This window comes from Aythya ferina, assembly GCF_964211825.1.
Source record: "Aythya ferina genome assembly, chromosome: 23".
Classification (NCBI taxonomy): domain Eukaryota; kingdom Metazoa; phylum Chordata; class Aves; order Anseriformes; family Anatidae; genus Aythya; species Aythya ferina.
Genome location: NC_140321.1, coordinates 2,081,337 through 2,109,165, shown reverse-complemented (window position 1 = coordinate 2,109,165; position 27,829 = coordinate 2,081,337). Strand labels below are relative to the sequence as shown.

Genomic DNA, 27,829 nt, shown 5'->3' with positions numbered 1-27,829 from the left:
TCTACAGGGATGCAGAGCAGGATGTTATATCAGTCCGTGCTCAGGAGGGAAAGGAGTTCCATGTGAGAGAAGGTCTTTTCCCAGAAGAAAATGATCCATAAAACTGGTATCTACGCTCAGCTGCCTTAAAGCAGTGCAAAACAAGATGGTTGGAGACTTGACATGATTTTTCCAGCAGTTGCTTTGCTTGAGTATTAGACAGATGGAGGGAAAGACTGGCAAAATGTGTTTCTGAGGAGCAGTTTCACACCCCAGTGAAGCCCAGCCTGTGATCTCACTGCAAACTGATTCCCCTGCTCCTGGCACAGGTTATCTCAGAAAGTATGCTGAATTCTAGAAATAGCAATGAGCCTGCAGAATGATGCTGGCTGTCTGCGATCCCAACAAGTTTCTGTTTATCTGGCGGTACAGAGGAGTGACAAGTAAATGATTAATTATGAAATGCCTTTATAATTTGAATTGCAGCCTTTGGAGTGGTGATTGCCTGGTAGGGTGCCTTTTTTTAATGGTCTGCATTCTGCAGATGTTGTTTTGGAGTATTGGTTCCAAGTCTTGCCAACTAACTTTTCTTTATTTGTACTGAGTGCATTTGAAGTTGCATCATTTCCTCGGTAAGAACAGTTTTATTTTTGACTGGAGTGTTTGTCAGGTGGGAGAAATCCTAAATGTGAGTGCTCTCTGGTGGCGAAGATTTCTGCTTCAGCCCTCTGATTTCCACAGTCTGTTGCCCAATGGCAGTTAGATGTGAACATATATGTAACCGTTTCTGAAAAGATGCATATTTGCATAGCAAAAGTATTTAAAATTTTATTTGATACTTCATGTTTTCCATTAAAATTTAAAGAATCAGTAAGTGGTGTCAGGTTGTTTCGCTTATGTCTGGACTTAAGCATTTTTGTTTTCAGCTCCTTTCCCTAAAAATAAAAAACACAAAACAAAGCAAGAGTCCTATTCTTTCCTTGGCCCTCTTCTTTCCTAAACAATCACTTCTGTCCCTTTAGAAGATTTATATTCTGTGACCTACTGGTTTATATTTTCTCACCATCAATCGATGTTTTAACGAGGTAATAAAAACTAGTGTAAAAACTTCTCATGAAAGAACTGACATACTTCACCAAAATAACACGCAGACTGTGCCTTTCCTTTTGGCTGCTGAGCTAGTTTCCAGATGCCAGAGTAATAAGTGGAAAATTCAGAAGACGGTGATAGAGAAATTACTGGAAGTAATACAATTGTTATTTCCCCATAACAATCTCCTCTCCTTGCAGCACATCCATGATTTTTGTGGTGCATGCAAAATTACAAAATGGGGTTTGACTGAGGGAATAAGGAGAGGCGTTCCTTTTAAAATGCCCTGGCAGGCTTTTAATAACAAAACCCTCCTCCTGGGCGTTTTATGCAGGCACCAAAGTGGTCAGGGTACTCTGTGTGACGATGAGCTTTCCTCGGTGGATGTCTGCTGGGATCGCTGAGCATTTTCCAGACCTCATTCCTACTCCAGTTGTGTGACCTCGCCTTGCAGCAGAATAGCGACTTTAACACAACTTACACCTCCCCGTTTGCCTTTCAGTTATTAGTTGTTTTCTTAAGTTTTCATGAGTTCTTCTCGGGCAAGGAAAACCAAGAATCTCACACCAAAGCAATGCAGCTAGGAAAACAGACACTGCTGTTTTTGGCCTGCCGCAGCGCTGGACTACGCCATCTGATGAAAAGAGTCTTTATCAGCAGCGAGGGGTGAGGTGTAGCTGTTCGTTTTAGGAACATCTAAGCACGGCTCTGGAATTTTAACTCCATGCTGAGAAATGAAGATGGATAGAGAGGTAAATGGGCATGTGAGATGTTGACAAAGTCTGTGTCCTCAAAGCCACGCTTACGGCGAGATGCCCCTTTGCCAGCCTGGAGAGGGAACCTCTTCTTCCTCCTCTGTCTGCTGCTTGCCAAGGAGGCTGAAAATACAACTCATCAGGGTCTAAAAAACCTCTTAAACCTTGCCTTAAAGCTGAGGTGGTGGCCATGTACAGGCAGCACACTGGCTGCCCCACGTGCCAGGGCTTCTCCAGGCGCATGCTCCCAGCTTCCTGCTGCACACCCTTGGCAAGCACAAATCTGGGGGCTCTGCTTCTGAAGCAGCCAGGGACAGGGAACTGCCAAAGGAAGAAACTTAAACTGTGCTCTGCTACTGCAAGTGTACATAATTCATTGCTTTAGGAAGAGGTCAGAGTATTGGGTACTGGGTGGTGACTTGGCACAATGCTTCTGTAGGAATGTTTTTTTGTTGTTGTTGTTGTTTTGTTTTTTGTTTGTTTGTTTTTGTTTCTCTTCTCAGCAGCTAAAAGGAGCAGCCTTATGCTTTCTGTGCTTGCCATGAATCCTCTGGCCGTGCATCTCTGGTATGGCTTGAAACCTCCTCCCAAAGTCATGGTGTTTGTCTTTTTATCACTGAGTGGTGCCTTCTGGGGTGGTTACATGCCCGCTGTGCAGCGACTTTTGGAATGCAGTATGCGTGTTCACTGGGCAGCTCACCTACTGCGGACAGCCTGCCTCTGAAGAGATGGGATAGACTGCAGTTTTTGATGACCTTGTGGTGGTTTCCACTACATATGTATGTCCCTGTGTGATTTGATCTCCTCAGCAAGCAGCGGTGTGGTTCTTCTTTTTAAACCTTTCCTATGTGTATGCAGAGCCCCTCGTGCCCTCCTGCTGTTGGGAGGGCAGAAGCTGAGCAGCCTGGAGTGAGATCTCGCTGCACCCATATGTGTCTTCTGAGCCTTTGGTGTCTTCCCAACAGCACGATTCCCAGTGGCTTAGTACTTCGGAGAATTAAAATTAGGGGTGGCAAGTGATAAGGACTGAGGCTTCCTCTGTACCTGTGGCTTCCCTTCTTGTTTATTCCCTTGAGGGGATAAACTGGACTTTTGAAAATAGGCTGAGATTCAGTATTTCATTTTTATTGCATACCAGTTATTATTATTTCATACCAGTTGCTTGGCATCATAGTCTCTGTCAAATTGCCTGTGTGTTATCTATTGGTTTTGTTGCGATAGTTAGGAAAGAGCTGCTACATCACAGTTAGTATCACTAATTGTTACGGGCATTATCTTTTCTAAAACACTTTTGGTAGCTTTCAAGTAGCATATATATCAAAAATATAATATATCTTTGTATTTCAAGCCAATTAAAGTTTTGGGAAATGCACATTACGACTACTTCCAGTCAAAACTGAATGCAGGAATAAAAGGGCCTTTTGCAGTTCCTGTGTCCTTGCAGTGATGTATTTCTGGAATTAGAGGCAGAATTGCTTTGGGAAAGAGGAATGCTGTTTGCTGGATTGCATTTCTTGAGTTTTATTACACCTGCTAAAAACTAACACTTCCAAGATGCTGCAGAAAATTCTCAGATGAGCAGTAGAAAATGTCATGCCTGTCACCACGTGGGGGTGGTAATAAATTCAATATTGCTAGAATTTATGCTGTAGTCCATGAAGCATTAAGAAGGTTCTTCTTGTAGCCTGTAGAGGTGTTATGGTGCCATCTAATGCTGTAAGATTTAAATGCAGGATGCACACAGGTACTTACAGAGATGCCGTGTTTTGATTGATCTATAAATCTGCTGTTGTGGGAATTCTTCAACTGTTAATCTGAAATTCCTTGTGTGCTCATCTGCTAGAAAACAAAACAGTTTGGTAAAATCTTGATTTCTTTGGAAACAGCTTTTAGCTTAAACAGACTTTTCTTTTTTTTTTTCTTCCAAAATGATTCAAATTTTTTCTTTTTTTTTTTTTTTTTTTCTATCCCATTTCCAGAAAGAAAACTAATGAGCTAGTAGACTTTAGGAAAGGTGTAATTTAGGATTGTTTCACAGATTCTTTCAAAGCTTTTACTTTTGATCTAACAGTAGTGATAAAAGCCCATTGCACTGAAAAGTATGAGTGGAAGCTAATTGCTCAAGTTGAAAGGCTGTAATTTGTTTCTTGGCTTGTAACTTTGTTTACTCTTTTGTAAATGTTATTAGTGCTCTGAGTGAGGGGTTTCAAAACCTCTGTTAATCTGGATAAGCTCTGAATGTGAATAAAGAATTTGCCTTTAAATCCACTTTGTGTAACATATAAACCCATCACTCATCACAAACTCATCTTTGCTTATCATCAGGTGTAGAAGCAGTGAATTATATTAATGTAAATCTCACTAAAGAATTCATTAAAACCATTTGTTTCTGGTAGTATACTAATGGAAACAGAAATACCTAGTGATGCTGAAAGCAGGCTTGATTGCATTGGCAAACCAGAGGTTTGCTATCCTCAAAAATAAAGTCAGCATTTGTACCACAGTAATCTGATTCGTCATGCATCCATAAGTGAAATATCAGGAGAAATTTCCTTTGTACATGGTAAGATTTGAAGCTAATCCTCATTCGTAGTCGTTTTTACTTAGAGACCTGATGTGATGTGCTCATACGCTCTCTGGGCCCCACTGCTTACAGATAATGACCTTATTCAAGTTTTGATTTATTTTTTTTATAAGAGTTTCAATATGATGATGAATTAAAGAGTTCATACGATGAAATAGGCTACTTGGAAAACCTTCTGAAGTTCTACATTTAACTGATTCTTTCTCCCTTTTGTCTCATCCTGGGTAGGTTTGAAAAAGGACGTATTTATACGTTTATTGGGGAAGTGGTTGTTTCCATGAATCCTTACAAAAACTTGAACATCTATGGGCGTGACATGATCGAGCAGTACAAAGGAAGGGAATTGTATGAGAGGCCTCCTCACCTCTTTGCAATTGCTGATGCAGCTTACAAAGCGATGAAGAGGCGATCAAAAGACACCTGTATTGTAATATCAGGTAAGCTGAAAGAGCTTGTCTTTATGATGAACACTTGATCTTTGTGAAATTTTAGGCAGAAGATGGATTTGTCTAATGATAGCGTTTTAGAAAACTTCATTAATCTTAAAACTGCGTATTTGCATTTGAATCTGTGTGTGGAGACCTCAACAATTATTTCTTATCTGATTCAAGAGCTGGTGTCAGTCATTAGCTTAATCTGTGCGTGTAAAATGTAACTTGAAGGTAAGGCCTCTGCTTGCTATGCCTGTGTGAATGATGATCAGTGAGAATGGGGTTCCTGTGTCTCCAGCAGCTTGGAGAAATGCTGATTTTTGTCCCTGTCCTGGTTTCAGTTAGCACAGAATTAATTTTCTTCCTAGTAGCTGGTGGAATGCTGTGTTTTGGCTTAGAATGAGAAGAGTGCTGATAACACCCCGATGCTTTAATTGTTGCAGAGCAGTGCTTATACTAAGCCAAGGACATCTCAGCCTTTGCTCTGTCCTGCCAACGGGCAGGCTGGGGGGTGCAGTAAGAGCTGGGAGGGGACAGACCCAGGACAGGTGACCCAAACTAGCCAAAGGGGTATTCCATACCATCTGACGTCATGCTAAACAATATATAGGGGTGGCTAGCCGGGGGGAGGGGGCCGGACTGCTCGGGGTTAGGCTGGGCATCGGTCAGCGGGTGGTGAGCAATTGCATTGTGCATCACTTGTTTGTACATACTATTATTACTTTCGTATTATCACCATTGTATCATCATTATTATTATTGTTATTATTATTTTGTTATTTTTTTTTTCCTGTCTTATTAAACTGTCTTTATCTCAACTCACGGGCTTCACTTTCCATTTCTCTCCCCCGTCCCAGAGAGGGAGGGGGGAGGGTGAGCGAACGGCTGCGTGGTGTTTAGCTGCCGGTCGGGTTAAACCACGACAGTCCCTTAGCTGACTGGTCAATGTTTGTTCTCTGTTTTGATAGCTGAGCTGTTTGCTTGTCCTGGTGCTAACAGTGGGAGCAGTGGTTGTGCCATGAACGGTTGCTATCTGGATCCTGGCACTTCATTTCCTTGATGTCCCCGTGCTTTCGCAGCTCTGAAGGGCCTGAGACCCGAGATGGGGTGCTGAACAGTAGCCTCTTGTACTACAGTTCAGAGCTCTGCTGCAATCTGAGCCTCTGCATGACAGTCTTTCTCCTCTAACAATATTCCTTTTGATCCTCTGTGTGCTAGGCCTTTTACCGACCTGTGAAATCTTACATCATAACCGCTTCTAAGTCAGCACAGCAGTAACAGCCAGGCAGGGTTATGGCTACATTCAGAAAATTCAAGCTTATTTGTGCATACTTTGAGCTTTAAAAAGACACTAGCATGATGGATGCTGGTCAGTGATTTGCTTTGCTGTTTTGCTCTGTTGTGACTTTTTTGTATTTATGCCCTTAGGTGAAAGTGGAGCTGGGAAAACTGAGGCCAGTAAATATATTATGCAGTACATAGCAGCCATTACCAACCCTGGTCAAAGAGCTGAGGTGGAAAGGTAAGGGCTTTGTAGAAAAATGAAATGGCTTTGTCTCTAGTAGACTGTATAATGCCATTTTATTTGATGGTCTCTTGCCAAATCAGCATGCAATTACTACATCATTTACCTGTTTTCTTCAGATAAAACTTCTACTGTGGGAATTTTGCAATATTGATTGCTGACTACTAAATTGATTACTAAAATCACATAGAAAAGTTAGGGAGAACTCAAGCCTTCAAACTTTCAAAATAAAAACAGCATCTAGAAATCACGTTTTCTGTGTCAATTTGCTTAAAATATGTGTGTGTTAGTGTATTATGTTGAGCACAAGCAGCATGTTCCATGACCTTTCAAGTTTGCATGCTCCTGAGTCGCAACATGTGTTTGTCAGTCATAGGGTAAAAATTTTTGCAGCAAAGAATATGGCTTTCTGCTGAAACAGATTTAACACCTACCTTGAAAAAAAAAAAAGCTAATTATTTGCAAAAGAAGTCAAAACATTGCTTTCAAAACTTATGCGTGTAAAGGAACTGCATTTTGATTGATGCTGTTTTCAGTGGAGCCTATGGTTCTCTTTTGCTCAGCTCTAAGGAACATTACCAAAAGCTTCCAGGTGATGTCCCTCAGGATTGCTAATGTCTTACACATCTGCCTAGATATGCCATCAAAGAGTATTTCTGTTGTTACTAAAATCTTCTCTAAAAATGCCTATGAAAAAAAATCTGTGGCTGAATACACGAGTCTGGACTCATCCTGTTCCCTTTTCCATTTATCCAGAGTGAAGAACATATTGCTGAAATCTAATTGTGTATTAGAGGCCTTTGGCAATGCCAAAACAAACCGTAACGACAATTCCAGCAGGTTTGGAAAATATATGGATATCAACTTTGATTTTAAAGGCGATCCAATAGGTGGGCATATCAATAATTACTTGCTTGAAAAGGTAAGCCAAAGTTTTAGTCAAAGGCTTCTGTTTAGTTACTTCAGTAATACGTGTTTTGCCTATACAGTGTTTTCCTTTCAACCATGGTACATCCATATGTGATGTATGAGGGCACAGAATATCGTTAAATCTAAAGTTTAATTTCTCTCCAAGAACTAATAAGAGTGAAACACTGCTGAAGCACAAGCACTGCCCTGTTGCAGAAGTACTTTAACACCACTGCTTTCAGAGTTCACCATCTAAGAGACCAGTGTTACTTAGAAGCTTGTGTGCATATAGGTCTATGTGTTTTGCATCCCAAATAAAAGCTGAGATGAATTTAACATCTGTAAAACTCCCTCCTTATAAGTTCCCACACTGAGATCTTATTCTTATTGTAAGTTCCCACACTGAGCCTTGTGTGATCATTTAGCAACTATGCTTTTATATGTTACAAATGATCCTAGGCATAATCTTTTTCATGTCATTAAGTGGTGGCTGAGAACACTGGAATATGTAAAACCCTGTAAAGAAATTGGGCTGAGTCTATTAACAGTTCTCATGATGTGTGAGACACACGTCTGGCTTTAATTTGTATGTTTGACCACATCTGCTAACTTGCTTTTTTGTTTGTTTTCTTTTTTACTTCTGCCATTATTTCCCTGAAGTCTATTTCCAGAACAAATATTTTATTTGAAGAAAAAAAAAAAGACATGATAATTTCATGCAAAAAGAGATGGGGCTGCAGCTCTAGTGACCTAAGTCTTGATCATTTATTTAACATTTTTGACTTCTATCAAGTTAAATTTCTTTCCAATTTGAAAGCAGTTGAGGTTTGGGTACAAACACAATTATTCATTAGACAGCGACTTTGCAGAATGAACTCATACCTCACACTCCACTGTTTGAACTTGTAGTGTGAAATAAAGGTATGTTTCTTGTTGACTGAATTTCTGCTGCAATTAACAGTTTTTCTTTTGCTATTTTACGTGAATTTGGAATGAACGCTCTGAGGATGGAGCTACTGGTTGCTTCCTAAAACAATGTCTGTGTGTTAGGGTGGGGAGTCAATTTACGCACAGGCTGGGTGCTGTTGGTCAGTCTGTCTTCAGGTTTTAGAAGCAGTTATTGTAAGGCCCTAGCTATGGCTGTGGGACATTTGTTTATAGTCATGTGGTCCTGTTTTTACTTCCAGCAATTAAATAACTCTTGAACTAAAATGTTTTATTTGACTCTTCCATGAAAGCAATCCTGAAGTTGCCACATGGGCTTTCTGACTGGAGGTAGCATGTTGCAGATGTTTTGCAAGCTGGTCTTTTTGATTATAGACTTCAGACACGAGGATCATGCCTAATTAGTAATGTTTATTATAAACTTACTGTAAAATGAGGATAGTTTGGAGGTGTTCTAGCAGTGGTGAACTGATTCTTTGGTTTCTAAGGGGAGGTGTTTGGGAAGCAAGCCATCCATATCCAGAAATACCTATCCTGTATTTTTTTTCCCCTGCAGTCTCGTGTGATTGTACAACAGCCAGGAGAACGAAGCTTTCATTCTTTTTACCAGGTTGGTATTCCTTTGTCGGAGCAAATTACTTTTTTCATGTTTCCCAGACAGATAGGCAAAAGACAAAGTTTTCACTCTCTCATGACTTTTGCAAAGGATTCCCTTGTTGTTACATCTTGGGTGATCTTAGTTTCTTTAGTTTCTTTAGTTTTTGAAGAGGCCTGTTTTGGGGAAAGAGCTTGTTTTCTCTACCCTCCAGTCCCATATTAACACATTTGTAAACTTAAAAGGAGGCTAACTAAGCAAGTATGGTAGAATACTGGACTTTGACTCACTGTTTAATTTGTAATAAGTCTAATTCCTCTATTTTCTCGGAGGCCTCTAGTTCATATGGAAGTAATTTTATGACACTGAGTTCACTTTAGTTTTTATATTTGGGTTCTTTTTAATGTCTTCCATATTTTATGGTGATTCCCTTGTGCGTCTTTTGGGGGAAATGGTCAGTCTATTAGTATAACCTTTATTCTCCCTTGCCGGGGGTTTAAATCATAAACCGTAGGTTTATTTTTATTTATTTTTGTGCTCAGTAGTCCATGATAGCATGTTAGCACCTTTCTCACAAATGTTGTGTTTCCCATAGGAAGGTCTCTGTGTATAGCAGAGAACATAAATGTGCTTGGCAGGGCACATCTGTGATGTGTCACAGGTGTACACATCTCATCTATGAAGTTCAGACTTGTTTTCTAAGCAGTTGAACCATTCAAAAGGTCAGTCAGCTAGGCAGAGCCCTAGAACAGTGCAGACCATGTATTTTGAATATGTGCTTGTGACTCTCCAAGTATCATAGGTGATTCTAGCATAGCAGTAACTTCATGTTTTTATGGTTTCACCTGGCAAGCAGGTGAATGAGAATTTATTTAGTATAAAAATGATTGATTTACTATGAAAAAGGAAGGATTTGCTTTATTTTGATTCACCTTTTCTTACTCTTTGTACAGCTCCTCCAGGGGGGTTCTGACCAGATGTTACGTTCTCTACATCTTCAGAAGGATGCATCTGCATACAGCTATATCTCTCCTGGAGCACAGCTAAAGGTGAGGGTGTTGTCAGTGAGTTACAGGTAACTTGCTTTAAAATTGTTTGTGCTTCTTGAAATGTTTCAAGTACTACCAAGCAAGTAGAAGTGGAAAACAATATTTATGGGATAAATATTAAAAGATAACACTAGTATGCTATTTTTAATGGAGCTTCTGGACCTAGGAGACAAGTGCACATCCACTTGTTTCTAATTATAAAAAAAACATCGAATGTAGTAGGAAATATCACTTTTGTTTATAAATGCAGCCAGAGATACTTGACCTCTTAGCAGTGACAGACTTTTAGTGCTTTGTAATGGTAACTGAAGAAGCTGCTCTGTTGTGTTTTGTTTTTTTTTTGTTAAAAAAAAAAAAAAAAGATTCCTTGTGGCTTTTTTGTACAGTAGGACCATTTAAGTTACTGAAGCATTCATTCTTCATATCTGACATACCCTCAGAGGGGCCTCTGAGCAGAAAAGAAGGGAACAGACCAATAAGGTTTTTAGGAAACAAGAACACTTTAATCCTGAACACTAAGTATGCTGGGAGTGGTCCCTAGTGTCATACCTAGGAAGCAGGGTCCAGACAAAAGGCTGCCTGATTTCCTAATTGCTTTCTTGAGATGCTCTTTGGCATACAAGCCTGCAGACCTACTCAGAGGCCTTTATTAGTTTCTCTGGAAATCTGCAGTGAAAAGAAACCAGATGATCAGGAAGGGAGGGCACAAAGGCTCACCTTGAGAAAGATGTCGACTAGAACTTTGCCGTTAGTGCTGTGCAGCTTTTGCTCAGAGGGTCTATGACTGCACTATTTGTAACTCTCACTCTGATTTTTTATGAATAGCTTCTGCACTTTCACAACAAATTCCACTGGGAAAATATTGAGCTATTAAAATGTTCTGTGATGGATTTCTCTATCTCACTGCTGGGTTCAGCATACAAGTGGATAATGACTGATTAGGATCAGGCAAAAATCTCATGGCAGTTTCTTGCATCTGAAAAATAGTGAAGCACGTGTCTTGCCCATGGGCATTCAAAGTCTTTGCTTTCTCACTACCATTAAGCACGTGTCCCAAACATCTTTTTCCCCTCAGTGTTCCATCAATGATGGTGCAGAGTTCAAAGCTGTAGCTGATGCCATGAAAGTGATAGGCTTCAAGCAAGAGGAAATTCAGACTGTCTACAAAATTGTGGCAGCTATTCTTCACTTGGTAAGTTCTCTGCCTGCAGGTTTGAGCAGGCTGCTCTTCAGAAGTCAAGCAGCGCACTTGTACTTCCTGCAGATCTAATTTTCTCACTGCAGATCTGTTGGCTGGAAAACTGTATGCAGTTTACAGCTTCCAGTTTGAGTGAAATTCCTTGATGAAATAAGACACTGCAGTAATGATGAAAGATCACATTTATTCCTGCATATTCCAGATCCCAAAACAGCCATACCACAAAGCATGTGGATCTGTAAATATGAGTAGAAATTGTTGGGTTTTTGGCAGTGAGTGGGTAGGAAGCTCTGACCTTAGTATTCTTCTACCCTTGTGCTCTCTCCACCGCCACTCTAACTATGCTGGAGGGATGGTACTTCACTTGGTTAGCAGCTTGAGCACAGCAGGGTACAGCAGAACTCCTAATTCTCTGTATTCCAATACCAAGGAAATCCTTCCTTCACTCATATTTTCCTGTGACCCACAGAATTTTCTTCCCTGTGCAGTGTTCCTGTAGCACAGTTCTTGCCCCTCCTTGAGAAGAAAAGCACCATAGGCAAGCAGAGAGAAGGTGGCAAAGAAAACAGCAGTTTTTTTTCAATTTTCTCCTCTTTGGCGCAGTCCTGCCCCGGTGCTGGGAAGTGGGGTGGAGGCAGAGCAGAGTCAGGCCATGCTAGCAGGCTGTGAGACTACTCGCAGGTAATATGGTGGTGTTGCTGCCGAATTCTGTCATCACAGGTATTGAGCAACAGTGCCGTTGTGGTACGTTGTCACTCCAATCCTATTAGCAGTGTTGATTTGTCAGCTTCTCCAGACCATTCACCTAAACTTTGTGGGCAACAGTATTGCAATAATAACTGCAGCTTACTGTTTTTGTAGTGAACTGGAGTGAAGATGAGCTGCTGCATTTGGAATTTGTGTATCTAAGGCCATTTACTATTACTAGACTCTGAATCTTGAAAGTGTTTGATTAGATTTCCAGAAGTCTTTGTTATTTTTCTTTTCCAAAAGCTCAGCTGAACACTGAGCAGGAATGCATTCCTTTGAGTCAGGCTTTGTTGCTTCTACTGATTTTGGATGTTTGTGGTTATGTGGATATGCAGGCCTCAAATAGCAGATGGGTTGTGGATGGACTCAGGACGTACTAAAATTATATTAATACAAATATTGAGAAATTAATTTCTTGCTAATTATTGCAGGGGAACTTGAAGTTTTCTGTGGATGGTGATACACCTCTAATAGAAAATAGCAAGGTTGTGTCAATCATTGCAGACTTGCTGTCAACAAAATCTGAGATGGTGGAGAAGGCTCTTTTGTTCCGAACTGTAGCTACAGGTCGGGATGTCATTGACAAACAGCATACTGAACAAGAAGCCACCTACGGCAGAGATGCCTTTGCAAAAGTGAGTTTAAATTTCCTTTCTCTACATCTGATTTTATGTGTGACAGTAACTCAGACACTTTGCTTTTGCTTTTTGGTAGAGTTGTGCTTGGTGCAGCACAGAGTGATGATACCTGAGGAGGACTCTTACTAATGAATTGTTTTGTAACTGCATTTTCCAATGCTCACATCCCAGTAGGTTTCCTGGGTAGATCAACGAGTACAGTGCTTGCTCAGACAGGGGAAGTCTCTACCTCAAGCTGATTTTTTTTTCTGACTCTGTGTGCTCCTGTGTTGTATAGCTGCACTCACCCAGAGTGCAGCAACAGGGGGACTGCAGAGCAGCACCATCTCTACCCTTCCCTGGCTGTGACACAACCAGCCATGCTTTTCTGGTAGGTGAAAGAGGGGAGGGAGTTGCAAGATTAGCTTGCTGGCATCTGCAAAAGGAACACACTGTATAGGGCTAAATATTTTGGAAAATATTGTTCTTGACTTCCTTAGAAGTTAAATTCAAAGGGTAGAGAGTAGAAGAGTAACATCTAGAACTTAAATTGGAAACGCTGTGCTATCCTTTTTATGGAAAAGTAGGATACTGATAGCAAAAGGAGTAACAATTGTCCTTCCTTTGTTAATAAATAAAATGATAAGGGAAGAATGGATGAAGTTTTGAAGGTCCTTGATTATTGACTTTTTTCCACAAAGATGATACGTTTGCCCAGCTTTGGAGTACGTTTTGAACATGTAGACTTTGAAGATACTTATATCTACAAAACATTTTCCTTTTACAAGGTGTACAGGAACATTTTACTGCTATTGTTCAGTTGTTATGTTTCTATAACTGAACTCTAACTTATTCTTCAGTATTGTTAAATAGTTCACAGGTGTGGAAGTTATTAGACAGATGAAAAACAGACTGGAATCAAATGGGCTAACCTCCATACTTAGTGACCTTTCCAAGATTTAGACTTCAGCTAAATGAGATTTGGAAGAAAGAGAAATATTTTTATAGAATATTTTCTTCTTATCTATGATTGTTCAATTTTAACAGAAATTTATCTGTGGTTTATGTTTAGTTTGGGCAGCATCTTGAATTAAACTTTGTAGCAACGTATTTTGTACTTAACAGAAAGAACAGAGACAGATGCAGGCAAAATGGCTCAGTGTTTGTTTCCTGGCAGGCTATATACGAGCGCCTCTTTTGTTGGATTGTGACGCACATCAATGATGTGATTGAAGTGAAGAACTACGACACTACAATACATGGCAAAAACACAGTCATTGGTGTCCTGGATATTTATGGCTTTGAAATATTTGACAACAACAGGTGAGACGTACTGTTAAAGCACAGTGCTGTGCCTTCTCCTTTCCCAAGTGAGAAAACTCACCACCTTCTTTTTTTTCCTTATGTTTTTGCAGTTTTGAGCAATTTTGCATTAATTACTGCAATGAAAAGCTACAGCAGCTCTTTATTCAGCTAGTTCTGAAGCAGGAGCAGGAAGAGTACCAGCGAGAAGGAATTCCCTGGAAGCATGTGAGTGATTTGGCAGGGGAGGGAGAGGTTGGTTTGAGGTCAGTCAAGCAGCATAGGTCACACATGTAAAGTTGGTCCACGAGTAAGCTCCTGTTCAAGTCAATAGGACATCTGTGTCCATGCCAATTGTACTATCAGGCTTGCTGTCTGGAAATCTGACTGTGGAAAAAGCTAACCCATTATCTTGCAACCTATTTTTATGGTTTTGGAAAACAGTTGATTCTGGATCTGTGTTAAAATTTCTCATGGCATCTCTGTGGCTGAGTTCCTAATCTGAACACTTACGTATTTTGTGTAGTTGTAGGTATTTGGGTAGAAAAATTCTAGGCATTCTGTTCAAATTCCTTTCATGATGCAAAGGATTGGATGCCCGGTTTTTATCGCTTTAACTATATGCAGATGAATTTTAAAAAACATTTTAAAGTGCATTATGTAGCAGTTGATTTTTAGGAGACGTCACAAAATTAATGTGAGGCATGTGAAGATTACCACCTCTGTTTAGTGGCAGAAGAATAGCCTACTTAGTTTTGAGTTAGTAATCTGCATATTGAAAGCTGATTGTTTCACCTGTGATTGGTGTCCGATCCCTCTGTCAGACAAATGGTGCAGTTCAATCAGTGACTAACACTGGTGCACTTCTCTTTTACTAGCCAAAGTCACAAATATACGTGTTCATTTGTTTTTGTGTTTTGTTTTGTTTTTTTTCTTCTTCAGATTGATTACTTTAACAATCAGGTCATTGTCGACCTGGTAGAGCAGCAGCACAAAGGGATCATTGCCATTCTGGACGATGCCTGCATGAATGTTGGAAAAGTTACAGATGAGATGTTCCTTGAGGCTCTTAATAACAAGCTAGGGAAGCACGCACACTTCTCCAGCAGAAAGGTAATGTACTCTTCTGTATCCTCAGAACTTGTTTCTTATCCTATGTGATGCTTTTTCCATTATTTAGACCTAACAGAATAAGGAAAAAGATTTGAAGAATGTCTGAGGTTCAAACTGTTGCCACAGAGTATGAAATTAAATGCCTAAGAGCAACTGCAGCTCTTAACTACAGAAATAGGCCATCTGGTCTGGGTTTGGGTAAGGCACCTCCTATGGCTTTATAGCCGGTAGAGGGAGCTCAAGTATGTCCAATGTGAGATCAATTTTATTCAGAGCATAAAAGAAGCAGGAGCTTGTGCTTTGACATATCATGATGTCATCTGTAACCAATTGAGGCACGGTTTTGGCTCACGTGGCTTTCTTCCCAGGCTGCTGTAATACATAGTGACAGTGAAATTATTCACACTTCTGCTTTATCACAGCACTGTGGGTTGTTTTTTCATCGTCATTGGCTACAAAACATGTTCATCTCCAGTTGTACCTATGATCTTCCAGGCCATTTGACTTGCTTTGTTTTTGGTACAATGTATGAATTAAAAGGCTTTATTCCTCACTTGGCAGCATAGCGAAAACATGGTCACCCGCCTGATTAATTTGAGAATCCTTCACACCAAATTTCATTTATGAAATAAATTTCAGTTTATTGATGTCTGTCTGCTAAGAAACATTGTTTGGAATATGACATTCAGAATGCTGGTTCCCCCCTTCTCCCTCCCACCCCAGCATACTGTTTTATGTAGGTCAGAAATATAAAATTAGCATCGTTGTATAAGATACGTGCTAAAGACTGCCTCCAGGGAGGCTGAATATAAACAATAGATCTGGCTGTGGCTTGTTTGAGCAGAGCCTAGGAAGAAAATAAAATCAGTTTTTCTTCCAGATGTGGTTTTCCTTATGTGCACTTTAGCTGTGGCACACCTGTCATCTCGTCTGCCACATGCATTTTAGCTGAGGGAGAATCTTGCTTTCTGTGTTAGCCTAGATTTTATGTGCTTAAGCAGCAGATGTGTTAGCCATAACACATTCTGAGTAGACTCGCATGAGATCAAGCGTTTTCATGAAGCCTAGTCCGGGTGTCTATATTTTAGTGCAAATTGCTTGCTTTGGTAGTACTAACAGTTGTGAACAGTGAAGCCTGAGGGAATGGATTCTTAAATCCTCTGCAATGGGATAGTGCGGGCAGTGGTCCAGTTCTGGAGCTGTCTAGTTACTAGGTAGAGGACTGGTAGAGGACTTCGGTTTCTGTTCTGTCATTGGTACTATATCTACTAAGGTGGGGTGGTTCCATCACAGAGAGAGTAGGTACTGCATAGATACAGTGGGGAAAGAGGACTGAATTTCATAAAGCATGTGGCAGGTTATAAAATGAAAATTAAAAAGAAGAATCTGCTCAAGTCCTTACCTTCACAAGTCCCTTCACAGTGTGGGAAACAACAACAAAAAAAAAGTGTGTGTGTATATATATATCTCCAATTGCAGTATTCCTCAGTAGGGGGTGGCATTGTCAGAAAACTGCACAGATTTGAAGGGAAATGAGGAATACTGTTTTAAATAATGTTTATGGAGTGTATGATGTATCTTCCTGGCTTGCTAATTTCTAGTTTAAATCAATATAGCCTTGAAAAAATTGACCCGTAAAATTCTCAGCATCATAATTATCTTTCCCCCTCTCTCATGTCTTTGCAGATGTCCTTTAGATTATCTCAGATATCATGTTCAGTGAGCCCTTATCCCATCTAGAACTGCTGTAAGAAATCTGAGCCCTCTAAGCTAGCCTCTTCTAGTTGTATTAAAACAAAGGACTTGATTTCACTTCATAATGTGCTTTCATAGTCTGCGGTAGATCTGTCCAGAGACTATGAAGCTGAGTGTAGATCAAAGCTTTTCCTAAAGGGTTAAAGTACATGTGTTGATATGTTATGGGAACTGCTCCCATCTTTCAGCCTGAGTTAATGCTTCACTGCTCCCCTGTAGAGCATGTTGCACGCTGGCTCCATGTGGATAAGCTCTAAGGGGCTGCTGTGCCCTAAATAGTAGTGTCCTAGTTTGTGCACTGCATGCCTGATCTGCTGCTGTCTGCTTGGTTGTCCTGGTGAAAGCCAAACAAACCAGGAAGACTGGTAAATATTTCCACTATGAATATTTGTGGCCAAATTTATGTTCTTAGAGCTCTGAATTGTCCATTGCTTGTCTAGATATGTAAATATTAGCTATTCTGATTGGACTTCTCAACATCAAAGGTTCATTTTCTCATCCTCTTTAAATTCTGATGTTTCTTCAATTGATCTTGTAATTTCAAAGTGTTGAGTGCAGTGATGAACAGTATATGAATTCCTAAATTGTCCATTAGTGGAAAATTCTGATGGGTGTCAATCTCAAGAAATTGATTGTGAAGGTAGGAATGCGAGAAGACCCATTTTAGTCCACCTGATCCAGTATCTGCCAAGATGCTAGGCAACAGTGAAGGTCTAACTGGGAGAAGAATATGGGACAAACGTAGTGATAACTTGATGTGGCCCCAGTCTCCAGCCATTTTCTGTCCTTCTGAATCGGGGCTAGTGCTCTTGATAGTTTTTTGGGGGTTGTTTTGTGTTTCTTCTTTAACTGATAAGGTGTTCCACAGCGTAGATACTTGTTTGAAGAGCTCCTTCCTTCCCATCCATTTTCCCTTTTAGGTTACATTTGTTGCCTCCTAGTTCTAAAACAGCAAAACGTCGCTCAATGTATCTTCCACTACATCTTCTCTGTGTCTTCTGTCATTCCTTTCCTGACCTGAAGGGGCTGAGTTCCTTTGGCTCTGTCTCCTGTAGCAGTCAGTGCTTTTGATAGAGTTTGTCCATTGTCAAGCCTCTTCCAACTATCCCATGTCCTTTTTGAGATGGAGGGTATTTTAAGTACTTGTTGGGTTAATAGTTTGGGGTTTGTGGCTTACTGTGAGCTTTGGCTTTTCTCTGTGGATGTCTCTGAACTTAAGTGAATTTCATTTGCTCTTCGGTGCCATTCCTCTGGAATCTCATGTCTTCCTGCAGTTCTTCACAGCCAGACAGTGTCTTTACTTCCCTGAATAATTAAGAAGTATCAACAGTCTTGATCACCTGTCTTTTACCCTCAGATCCTGGCTCATTTAAGACTCTGTTGGCACTGTAGGTGGAAGTACAGACCTCTGCAGGCCTCCCAGATGAACTGTAGGAGCCGACTGTTCGCTGTTGTACCATTTCCCATCTTTCCAAAAGTTATTTGTTTGAGGCCCCTTTCTTCCTGTCCTGCACAGAAACTTGAATTCTTTGAGTTGTTAATAAGGAGCCTTGAGAAGGGGCTCCTAGAAATCCAAGCAGGCTATCAACTGTATCAGTACACTTGCTATTCTTTTTAATAATTTCTGCCGATTTGCCCAGTAGACACAAAGTTCATAGAGAGAAAGACTCAGTATGAGAACTAGCATTGTGTTAAGCCCCCTTCCAGTATCTCCCATGCTGGAAGAGTTTTAAGTGAGAAGCTTACACAGATGAGTGTGTCCCATCTTGCAGGAAGAGTTGCTTCATTTCATTGTGGTTTTGCTCATCTTATACCTCTTCTATTGACATGTTGGGTTGAGATGTATGTTTTGGGTGGATGAAAAAAGCATTAGATCCTCTCTAGCCCCTTGCTGGTAAGCACAGCTGCAGAAAGAAAAATTAGTTCATTTTCCTGGTTTGGCTTCTTCCTCATTTTCTCTGTGTTCCTTCTACTCTGTGGTCATTTGTCAGTTCTGCATATACTGGCATGCTTCCTGCTCCTGCTGTGCTGGACTTCTTATACCTTTGTAACCTTCATGTATTTCATTATGCAAACTTTTTGCTTTCCTTCTTGTGTTTTTTGTTTGTTTAATCTTCTATTTATTTATTTTACATCTAATCTCTTTAAGTCAATTTATTTTCTATTCTTAGACACAGGTAAAGCTTTTTGGAAGATATCTTCCTGCTTCTAATAAACTCTTCTATCCTGCAGTTTGACCATGCTAATTTCCTCTTTTGTTTTCCTAAGACTTTGGGTGGGTGATAGATACTTGCTCATAGCCTTCATGGTGCCCATGCTTCCTCCAAAGAAATCTATGGCTGCTGCTGCTGAGTGGCTGCCACATGGGCATTTGACATCTTTGTTGTAGTGAAAAAATGAGTGTGAAGTCTGAGCTGAGAATTGAAGGTTGCAGCTCTCTCCACCCTGGATGGATCTGTGGGGCTGGTCACTGTCTGAGAGGTGTTCGATGAACTATAGTGACTGCTGGTGGTGGAACAGAAGAAGCATTGCTATCATAACTGTCATATTCTGATTTCTTCATTTATTTGCTGAGGAGGGACATTGCAATGGAAAAAAAAATACAAAGGAAGACTTTTAAAAGGGCATAAAGAAATCTTAGGTGTGATGGTTCTCTGTATGCACAAATACTCTTTTTGCTTAATGGTATTTTTGAGGTAGTTTCAATTTGTTAATAAAACTGTAGGTTCTTACAAGTTGGTTTTGTACAAATATATGCTTTTAATAACACATCCATGAAAAAATGTTATAAAGCAGTGTTACAACTGGATTTCAGGTCCACGCATGTGCGTGTAAAGTGGAAAAACTACAGTTTCCATTTATGTTTCCAAGGCACATCACTTTTCTGTGAAACTTAAAAATCCAAGGGTGAGATTTTAATGTATGTGAAATTTGTTTTAGCTTTGTGCAACTGACAAAACCCTGGAGTTTGACAGAGACTTTCGAATCAAGCACTACGCTGGAGATGTGATGTAAGTTTCTTTTAGAAATAAAGTTGCACCTTCTATTTTTGTCTTCTAGCCAGCTTTGAAGTGGTATGGTATTCTGATTTAATGCTGCTTCTGGTATGAACCAGAATAGCTGTCATACAGAATTACAGAGTGCAGCAATTGCTTATCAATTAAATCTTATGCTAGTTACTTGCTGTATAGAATATGATTTTGTTCTTGGAATTGAAACAAAAGGAGAATATGAGGTGGGGAGGTGAAGGGGAGAGCAATGTTTCGGGGGGGGGGGGGAAGCTAGCACTGTTTATACAAGAAAGCTATACAGAGCTAATAAAATCTTGTTTAGACATCTGTTTAGTATGGTTATCTAACTCTCTGGCTTTAAATTCTCAAATCAGTTTGAGCTCACTCAAAATATGCAGGGTAGTGTTAAGTTAAAATAAGTATCAGTGCAAGGAGCCTTTCCCACTCAGGTTGAAAAGTTTTTTGTACCTGAACTCTACAGAAATGGCTACAGTATCTGAGAGTAGTATGAAGGAAAATTAACTAGAAGTGAAAGATGCCCATATGTTAGAAACCTCACTAGGAAAGCTGTTGTCTGGAATATCACTGAAATGATGGAATGGCTAAGAATTTGTGCAACTCCCTGTGCTAGCAGAACTTAAAGGGAGGTTAATGTGGAAATCATTTAGGATTTTAACAATTAAGGATTTTTTTTTTAACCTTTTGACTGGGGATTAAATTTACTTTCATTTTATAAAGGTATCCAGTGTGTACTGGATCAGTGAAGACAGACTTTGTTCTGGAGTCTGTGCTGAGTGATTGCTGATATACATTGCTGATTCCAAAGCACTTTGCCAAGGATAAAAAAAAAAAAAAAAGCCAAGGCTATATATTAGTGCTTTCTGTACTGCCAGTGCCCAGTGAACAAATTTTCTAAAAAAAAAAAAAAAAAAAAAAAAAAAAAAAAAAAAAAAAGGTGAAATGTGGAAACGTTTGCAGGTAGTATTTGAGCCTGAATTTGTCACGCTCCAGATCCCAGTGTCTGCAGTTTAGGTGCTGGTTTCCAGGGGTAATCTGAAGCTCAGTGGTACAAGGAGGCAGCTGAGAGGGAGTTGCTGAATGGGGAGATTTTGGACCTTTGTCCTCTTTGAGGACAGAGTACCTGTCTTGAGCCTTGGAGAAGAGATGAAATTCAGAAGTCCAACAGTAGTCTTCTGGGGGAGTATTTCCATGGTTATAGAGAGAGGAAAGTCCACAATTCCTATGTTGATTCCCAATAGAGTTCCCTTGTCACTGGTTATAGACTGTTCCTGATTTGAGACCGTGTCCCACGAGATGATCTTTTTTGACACCAAGCAAAGGATTGACTAGATAGGTAGAAAAGCAAAGCTTAGGTCTGTAGGATTTCATACAAACACATGCTTTGAATTCAAAGGTGGAAGTCATGAGCGTAACTCTTGAATTTGGGCAATCTGCAACTCACCCTAGTCTTGTTATGTGTCCCAGCCATCATGCTCTTCACCTACATGGAGCAAACAACTGTCTAAAAACTAATTACATGTTGTTGCCATGCTGGAGCTGGAAAGCTGGGGAGAAAGATCCAAGTCTCAGACAGCGCTCATGCAGCACATTAGTGATAGGTTGGAAAACAGAGCTGGATTTCTGATTAGCATCTGCTGTGTCTGTAGGAGTGCAAGGATACTGATTCCACAGTGATACCAGTAGCTCTGGGAAGGACTTCGCAATTAACTCTTTCCCTTTTTTTTTAGTTACTCAGTCAGTGGATTTATTGACAAAAACAAGGACACTTTATTTCAAGACTTCAAGCGTCTTATGTACAACAGGTAGGAATAAAAATATTAATGAGGTGAATTTAGAATCTGATCTGTCAGAATCCTACTCTGTAAGAGTGGATGCTAGAAGAAACTAGCATTTTCACTGATGCAATCTTTACAGTGCGTGCAGTGTATTTGTTAGCTATTGCAATAAACATATTGCTCTGACATTTGATGTTTGTATATTTACCATGACCCAAAGGCTGTTAGTTTAATTTTAGGATAAAGTTATTATTCTGTGTATCTTGTTTTGCGTTTTATTTTTTCTCCTTTGATTAAACCTTTAATTTAATGAAATTTGGAGTGTTTGAACGCAATTCATTGTGCAATCAAGATAACTGCACAGAGATTACCTGTGCTGCTTGATTTGTCATTAACCAGGTTTTTGGACCAGTTGCAGATGTGCTAATACTAATCTGTCTTTAGCCATTGATAAAGATACTGAGTAACATTTGGTCAACAAAGATATGTTGGCCCCAATTACAAGCTCCTGTTTTGAAAGAAATATTTGGGGTGATGGGAAAACTGAAGAAAAAGATTTCAATCCTTTTCATATGTGCTATGATATGACAAATTTAAACCATGTAGTCACTTGCTATAAATACTAATTAGGCAAGTAAAAGTTGCTTTTGAGAAGCACATTTGAAATTCTCAAAACATATTTTTATGTAAAGGTGCTCCGGAAAGCTGTTCTCCTTGATGGCTGGTATTAAATATGTTGTAATTCTTTTGTAATTGTGGCTTATCTCAGCATTCCAGAGACTTTGTTCAGAGGTGGAAAACAGTGTAAAATAGCCTACAACTGCTTGGACAATTCTGTTTCCTTGGTTTAAAAGCTAGTACAATTATTAACTTAGTTTACAGACCTGTCGTGTTTACTCAGTGTACTCTTTTGAAGAGTCTTGCTGTTCGTGTTTTCAAGACTTCATATTAACTCGAAACCTGCAGAATATTTGCTGTATGGATGTTTTATTAAATTTAGTCTCTGTTTTCAGTTAAATCTCTGGTAAAGACTGTTCACAAAGACCACTTATGGCATATTAAAACATGTGATAGATTGGCTATTAGATTGCTGTAACTGCTTTCAGCTTTTGTCTATTCCAGATCTCTTGCCATCCATCCTGGCCATTTTATCTCACCTTCAACCCTTCAAGAAAATGTAGGCTAAAATGTATGAATTATTTTATATATCAAGAATGGTGCAGAAATACAGTGTGATATCAAATACTCTGTTGTAGGGGAGGATGCTGTAGGATATGATCTTGCTCTTTTCTATCTTGATTAAATTCTTTATGTTTGTGTCAGTAAGGCAGGTTCTGCTTTTGATAGATCACTTCTGCAGGATTTTTACTATCCCATTACTGCACATTTTTATCTTAAGAGGAGAACGAGCTTGTCATTTTTCTGGAACATTCAGTTGTAAGCTTGAACTGTATATTGTTCAAAAGCAGAATATGTTTTGCCCAAGAATGTTAAGTTGGTTTGACTTAGATGGCAAAGAGATCTGGACAGAAATGAGCAGTTGAATTTTAAATTTAATGGAACACTTATTGCCCTTCTGTTAGACTGTGCAATTAATGCAACTGTCTTTTAGCTCTAATCCTGTGCTGAAGATGATGTGGCCTGAAGGTAAACTGAGCATCACTGAGGTGACCAAGCGACCTTTGACAGCTGCTACCCTTTTTAAGAACTCCATGATTGCGCTAGTGGACAACCTGGCATCAAAGGTAAATACTTCAGTTTCAAAATTGACTCCATCTGATTAGTAGGGTGCAGCTCGTCCATGGAGAGACTGTCACCTTCCTATCATTGTCATCTGTCAGAGAGCCAAGCTGATCAGTGGCAGATGAGCTTTGATTATAGCAATGGGCAGCTGTGAAGATCTCTTGGGACAGTTAGCTGCCAACCCTGCATAAAGAAGGTGAATTTTTGTTCAGTGTGTGACCAGTGTACCTTTCACTTGTAGTAAAGCCAGTCTTTCTTGGGTAATAATTATTGTATCAAATAAATAATAAAGCTCTTCTGGCAGAGTGTTCAGAGGATGTAGTTTCACGATGTGGAGATTTTCTCTTTCTGTCTTTCAATGCCAAATGACTTCCTTGAAAACACAGACAGACCTGTGTGATTTCCTTCTTTCCTCTGCTGTATGAAAGGGTGAGAAGTGAAACTTTTTACTTTCCACTAAAAAAAATAATTATTTAGTAAAATATTGCTTTGGCCAGCAGTTCTCTGTGTGGAGAAAGATAGGTAAGGGCATGAACTCTGAAGGAGGCTGTTTGAATGCAGTGCAGCTGGGGGATAGAATGGCATGAGCAGATCCCTCTCTGCACTGGGAATGTTACAAGCAATAGTATGTTGGTTCATGTTTTCCAAAATTAGGAGATGAAAACACATTTGCTTTATATTTTTAAATTCTATTTCTGGGTTGGATTTAATCTTCAGTAGTAACGATTGAAGGAGGGTGTGCAAATCCAACCAACAGTGATCTGAGAGGTGCTAGCTGACCTTCCCGACCAAGGAATAAAGCCCTGTAGCTCTCCCCAGTGAGCGTACGATGGAGGGCCACTGAGAAGATGCCCGTATTAGCCCAGCCTAAGGCTAGGCAGTGCTGTAGGCAGGCACCATCAGTAGAAGGCGAGTGCTCCTACCCCACTGCTGGACCGTTCCTGAATGGCAAATTGTACAGTGCTGGGCTGGAGAAGGTGGCTGTGACCCCGATGGAAGGGAGATGGGGCACATTTCCTTCTCAGCCTGACTTGCCATTTACCTTAGAGCTGTAGCCAGCCATACCATGGGCTTGGATTTCTCTTTCCTCTTGGGGAGAATATTAAGAGTTAGAGACTTAGAGACAAATATTTTCTTTGCATTCTATACCTCTACTAACTTTTTATTGAGAAACATGTGTTTAAGATGATGTTGTGGTTTTTTTTGTTTGTTTTGTTTTTTTTTTTTTTTGTTTATTTTCTCTTTAATAGCAATGGAGAAAATTGTCATAGAGTGTTGTATTTCCCAGAAGGTTTTGGATCCCATTAAAGGGAGGACTGTCATTAAACAGACATGTTTGTCAGGACTTAACAAGGGCTCTTGGCAAGCAGCAAGAAGTCAAGGGCTGTCATAATTGTGTGGTGGTTTATGGCCAACCTTTAGCCTGATGGAAGGCTGGAACAAAGTGGGTGAAATTTGCACTTTGGAGTTTGCTGATTAAAAGTTTGCATGGCTAATGCTCCCTGCAGAGCAGAGTTTGTAGGTACTTAAGTTTGCAAACTAAGTTATGTACTTGGGCTTTAGCTGTTTTTAGTGAAGAGCTTGGCTGTCATACGTCCTGGGGGGAGGGAGGGGTAAGAAAAGAAAATTTGGAGAGACTCATCCTGAGATCAAGCTTATGTTTCTTTAAAGGATGTAAATTTTGGTGTACTCTGAAAACCAGAGGGTGCTTAGATAAGGGTCGCGAAGACAATCATTGTGTACTTCCAACAGTAAAACAGAGAGCAAAGAGATGGTGCTGCTGCTTGGCTTTTGTGGCCTGAGGATCTCTTCGAGGTGGCTTTCTGGGCAGTTAATACCATGTGCATGTTGTTAATGAGCTAAGAACTCTAGGCATTCAGACCATGTTCTGTTAGATGCTGGTTGTGCAGTACAAATAAATGGGATACCCTGCCTCTGAGTCATTGCCGGTTTGGGTACTTGTCTCAGCTCTCCTGCTGCTGCTGGGGCTGGTGAGCGGGTGAGCATTTGTTCCTGGGCTGGTGAAACCGCGATCTGTTTCGGGCAACGCCACTCACTGTGATTTCAGGTACCGCAGCTTCTTCCCTTGGGTCGTGTTACTCATTTTTTCCGTGCTTAACTTGGGACCAGAGTTGCATTTCTGGGGATCAGCAATGACAACTTCGGCATCTCTGACTGCTGTTTGGGCCCTGCAGGATGGTTTTGGGAAAGCCTGTGGTAACAGCTGGTGAAAACAGCTCTCTGGAAAGTGTTGCACAAGTAGAGTTAGCTGCTGTGGTCTACAGCTGACAGAGGAATAAGGTTCCATAGGGAGAGGTAATACCAGTTCATTCTTTTCTCAACTGTTTTTCAAAAACCGAGATGAAGACATGCTTGTTTTTGTTGTAGTCTGGTGATTCACTAACGCTACCAGAGTGTGCGCGGTGTGGAAGCACAGTCAGTGCTGCTTTCCTCATCCCAGCCTCACAGTCCAACGGGGCTGTTCTTGCTTGGTTAATCTTTCTCCCTAAACTAATTCAAACCATGTTTTTGAGGAGTATTTCTACAGTCCTTGAACAGATTGGCAGTCCGTTGGTACTCATTTGGCTTTCCAGAAAAGCTGCAGTGTTTTCAGCAGTGTCAACAGTGTCTTTGAACCTGTCATTTGGGGTAGTAGTCTCCAAAAATGCTAATTAGGTGAGCAGGAATAATAATGATAATAATAGAAGTGAATCTTAAATTCTGTAAATGCAATCAAAACCTACAGGGTGAATTGGTTATTTAGCTTTACTTTTAAAATTCTGTTTTGTTGGTAATTTGCTTTAACGCTGGGGTCCGGTGATGAAGCAGAGTTCTGCGGTCCCAGAGAGGAAGGGGCAGGAGGTGTCACATCCTTCTGAAAGTGGTCTTAACACTGCAAGAGCTGTTCACAAATATGAATTTGACTTTAGCTTATATCTACACATGTTCCTACAAATATGCAGTCTCAAAAACTATGGTTTTGGAGGATGCTGAGTTGAAGTGGTGGTTATCCCTGCTGGTATCTTAATACCTCCAGACATACACTGAGTCTTTTGGGCAGAAACCTGTGATAGGTAGAACAAAGAGCTTTTCTTGTTTGTTTGTTTCTATATATATGAAATGCTCTAGCTTTATAGAGTTGCTGTGTTGCCATGTAACATTTCTCAAGCACATATTTTACTGCCCATACCGTTCTCTTGAGAATCTGGTCTTTCTGTGATGGATTGCTGTGGGTGGCTCTTCTTTTTCTTTTAAATACTGATACTGGAAGTCCTTTGGCTGACATGACTGTAAATGATGAGATTCTGTAGGAACTCTCTTGGCATTTATCTTTTTATATTTTTTCTTTTCTTTTTTTCCTTCTCTGTAACTCCTTTTGTCTCATTTTTTTCCTTCATCCATACCTCTCCTATCCAGTTTGACAGGCTTCATCTCTAGTAAGTTATAATGTCATCACTGTGACTGATTGGACATAGAACTGACAAATTTGTTCTGGATGTGTCCTATCCCTTCTTTCATCTAATGAGCTATAAACTATGGAATAGAAATCTCTCAGGGAGGAGTTTGGTTAGGGTGCAAAAACTATAAACTGGATTGTTTTCTTTTTAATACTTAAAAATCTAAAAATCACTTCACTTCATTTAAAAAAAAAAAAAAATCAATTGCAAATAGGCACCTAAACAGCATTCAGAAAAGGGGCCTTTGTGCTTCTGTATTTCAGTTCTTCCATTTATAAAATGCAGCTCCAGGCTTGACAGCCTCATGGTGCAATAATGGGAGCTGCATAATTATCCCCCTGAAGAGCTGAGGCTGGTGGGATTGTAAGCATGGAATAATCTACTTTAGAATTTACCCTGGTAGCTGTCGTTGCTGAGAGGCTTTAATTACACTGTAATTGCACTGATAGATGATCTCCTGTCTGTACAGGAACTTCCTATTCCTGTTTTCCAAAAGGAAAGCAGCATCTCGACTTCTGCCTTTTGTATCAAATGCAGATAGTCACTCTCTCCCCTTTGTACTGGGCTTGAAGTCATGAAGGGTAGACTTTTTGTACAGAGGTTTGTTGCATTTTTGAATGACAAAGGCGTGAATGACAACCCAAGCAGGCAAATCTGCAGTGGTTCACCACTGGGGGGTTTATGTAGCAATAACAAATAACTGTGAACTGGTCGCTATAATGTCTGTAATGAACAACTGACACCAATTCCCTTGAGGCAGAGAAGAGAGATGCATTTTTCTTGACTTCACACTCTTAACTACCGTGTTCTAAAGATGCTGCAATTCAGTGGATTGAATGTGTGATAAATATCTGTGATATCAGTCTCACCAGAGGATTTATATTCATCTTGACGTTAGTTGCAACACAACAGTGTTGAGGGCAGATGTGGCATGGCCAAGCATCATTCTGATGTTAGCAACCCTGTTACTAGCACAAGGATGGGTCTCTCTGTGTGACAGTCTGGCTCGCTAACGTGTGGATAGAGAAGTGGCCCAAGCTCCATGTATTAGCAGGAGGAGATGGGGAGAATTGCAGCCCATTCATCTTTACAATTGCAGACTCCTTCATAGCTTCTAAGTTCAGCTGTATTTCAGGAAGTTCTCTGCATATCCTGCAGTTTTCCTAAGTAGCTTATTTCCAGTTCATTAGAGGACTCATTCTAGCAGATAAATGACCTTGTCTTTG

General features: G+C 40.1%; 1 protein-coding gene across 4 annotated transcripts in view; it reads left to right on the top strand.

The window, feature by feature from the left end:
• Nucleotides 1–27,829, top strand: part of MYO1D (myosin ID) — a 156,382-nt gene that overhangs the window by 32,197 nt on the left and 96,356 nt on the right. For all 4 annotated transcript variants that reach the window (XM_084496140.1, XM_084496142.1, XM_084496139.1 and 1 more), the window contains exons 2-14: nucleotides 4,636–4,844; nucleotides 6,266–6,359; nucleotides 7,119–7,284; nucleotides 8,773–8,826; nucleotides 9,765–9,860; nucleotides 10,936–11,052; nucleotides 12,240–12,443; nucleotides 13,603–13,748; nucleotides 13,841–13,955; nucleotides 14,670–14,840; nucleotides 19,536–19,606; nucleotides 21,355–21,429; nucleotides 23,015–23,147. In XM_084496140.1, the coding sequence (XP_084352266.1) occupies nucleotides 4,636–4,844; nucleotides 6,266–6,359; nucleotides 7,119–7,284; nucleotides 8,773–8,826; nucleotides 9,765–9,860; nucleotides 10,936–11,052; nucleotides 12,240–12,443; nucleotides 13,603–13,748; nucleotides 13,841–13,955; nucleotides 14,670–14,840; nucleotides 19,536–19,606; nucleotides 21,355–21,429; nucleotides 23,015–23,147 (1,651 nt within the window). The remainder of the gene's footprint in view (nucleotides 1–4,635; nucleotides 4,845–6,265; nucleotides 6,360–7,118; nucleotides 7,285–8,772; nucleotides 8,827–9,764; nucleotides 9,861–10,935; nucleotides 11,053–12,239; nucleotides 12,444–13,602; nucleotides 13,749–13,840; nucleotides 13,956–14,669; nucleotides 14,841–19,535; nucleotides 19,607–21,354; nucleotides 21,430–23,014; nucleotides 23,148–27,829) is intronic.